The sequence below is a fragment of the Caenorhabditis briggsae genome, assembly GCF_000004555.2.
Source record: "Caenorhabditis briggsae complete genome, chrV, whole genome shotgun sequence".
NCBI classification, from domain to species: Eukaryota; Metazoa; Nematoda; class Chromadorea; order Rhabditida; family Rhabditidae; genus Caenorhabditis; species Caenorhabditis briggsae.
This window is the reverse complement of record NC_013488.2, coordinates 2,969,862-2,971,934: the sequence shown is the minus strand read 5'-3', so window position 1 is coordinate 2,971,934 and position 2,073 is coordinate 2,969,862. Positions and strand designations below refer to the sequence as shown.

General features: G+C 38.9%; 1 protein-coding gene across 1 annotated transcript in view; it reads right to left on the bottom strand.

The window, feature by feature from the left end:
- The window catches only part of CBG22447, a gene marked incomplete at both ends in the record, with an annotated part of 4,486 nt that overhangs the window by 678 nt on the left and 1,735 nt on the right, over positions 1-2,073 (bottom strand). Inside the window, 2 exons of the mRNA XM_045236757.1 lie at positions 76-682; positions 1,161-1,272. Of these exons, the coding sequence (XP_045097568.1) occupies positions 76-682; positions 1,161-1,272 (719 nt within the window). The remainder of the gene's footprint in view (positions 1-75; positions 683-1,160; positions 1,273-2,073) is intronic.

Here is a 2,073-nt window from a genome sequence, read left to right as displayed (position 1 = left end):
GGCTACCACTTCAAAATGACATTCTAAAACTCCAAAAATCAAAATTGCGAAATCTGTTCGTCCAGATGTCCATACCTCACCACCTGTTCCACATTTTTCGCATTCGGCTGCCGTCCGATTTGTGTCAGAAAGCACGCATAGTCCACTAGAATTCTCCCCATTCCACTTATCGATGTTCCACCAATTGCCACGTGGCGTTTCGGTGAAATTTGAACGGGATACTGTAGCGAGATGTTGAGATTCAATTCCCCCAACTTTTTTTCATGTGTCACCTTCTTACTGGCCGGCAGTTGGGGATGGAACGATGTGGATTTGAATCCACACGGAGGATCTGCGGATCCCAAAATTTTCAAATCGAATAATCTTTGAAAAAGTGCCGAATGTCGGCGATGTTGATGGGATAAGAAGCCCAGACGATCATCAGAGCTGCAGATGAATTGAGATAAGATCCCAGCTGACAAGAACGTCATCAGATTGGTCTCTCCAAATCGGAATACGGTATTCGTGTCGAGACCCGAGTGATGGAGAAGCGCGTGTTGGATCAGCGAGTCGACGATGGTTTTTTGGATGGTTACGGTAGGGAGGACGGCGAGGAGATGCGGTCGACGGAGACGTTGCTCATCGGATTCTGAAGATTCCAGGGTCCACGGACGAAGGCCTTCTGGAGCCTCTTTTTGGTAGTCTAGGAAAAAAGCGTTCATTTCGAAAATCCTAACTTCCACGATGTTTCAGAACCACGACGTTTCAGAATTTCCTACATTTATCGTACTCCAAATGATGATAGGTTTTGAGATCTCGAAAAATTTAAAACAACTGTAGAATAGTTCTGAAACGTCGGGTTGCGAAACGACGTCGGGTAACACGCAACTGGAAAAATTCAGAATATCATAATCTCAGAATATCTTAATTTTAGAATTTCAAAACTTCGGAATTTCAGAATCTCAGAATATCAGAATCCTAGAATTTCAGAATCTCAGAATCTCAGAATTTCAGAATCTGCAAATCTCACAATCTCAGAATCGCACAATTTCAGAATCTCAGAATCTCAGAATCTTAGAATCTCAGAATCTCAGACACTATGAATCTCAGAAAAGTTCTGAAACGTCGCGTGCGAAACGTCGGGTTCTGAAACGTCCCCAGGAGCCAACTTCCAAACCAACCTGCAAACATGAGTTTCGTTGGGAACTGTGCGGTTTTCTTCCTTCCCACGCCCATCAGTGTGTAGATGTCAGCACGATAGGCGGAGACGTTCGGATGTTTGGAGGCGAATTTCTGAAAATTCGAAATTTTCGGATATTTTCAGGATACTGTACCAAATTTCGCAAAAAAAAGCTTTTTAAAAAAACTTCCAAGGATTACTGTACCTCTGTTTAGAGACTACCGTAAATACTCTAATAAAAAACCACCCAACTTTGAGCCCGTATATCTTTGTTTCTGTGAAAGATATCAAAATTTTGTCAACTGACAAAATTCTTATCATATTATCAGCAGCATTTTATCAGTTGGCCACTTTTTGAACCTTTCACAGGAATCGAGATACAGTGGCGAGAAGTGGTGAGGAGAATTTTTTCGAACATTCATAACTTTGTTCAAAATAACTCAATTGACTTGAAATTTTGAATAGCTGTAAAATCAAAAAACATAAAAATCAGTTTTTTTCAATTCGACGCAATTTTCCAATAAATCAAATGATGGATTTTTTCGGATTTTTTTCTGATTTTTGGTTAATTAAGCCAATTAATATTTTTGGTTTTCTGAAAATTCTGGATTTCTTGAAAATTTCAACTTTCCTAAATATTCGTTTTTTTATGGAATTTCAAGTTTCTGAATTTTTCGACACTTTAGACTTTTTTGAATTTCGAGATTTTCTAAAATTGTAAAAACTGAATTTCTAACAAGGGAGTTACTTGAGGGAGCGGGTTAAACTTTTTTTGAAATTTTGGGAGCAGATAGAAGAGCTTATGAGGATTCCAAATCTGTTAAAAAATCAGCAAAATGCTCACGTGAGCTGAGTTATGACCTAGAAAAGTTTCCCTATGATTAAGCAATTTCTCGTGAAATTTTTTTCACGGA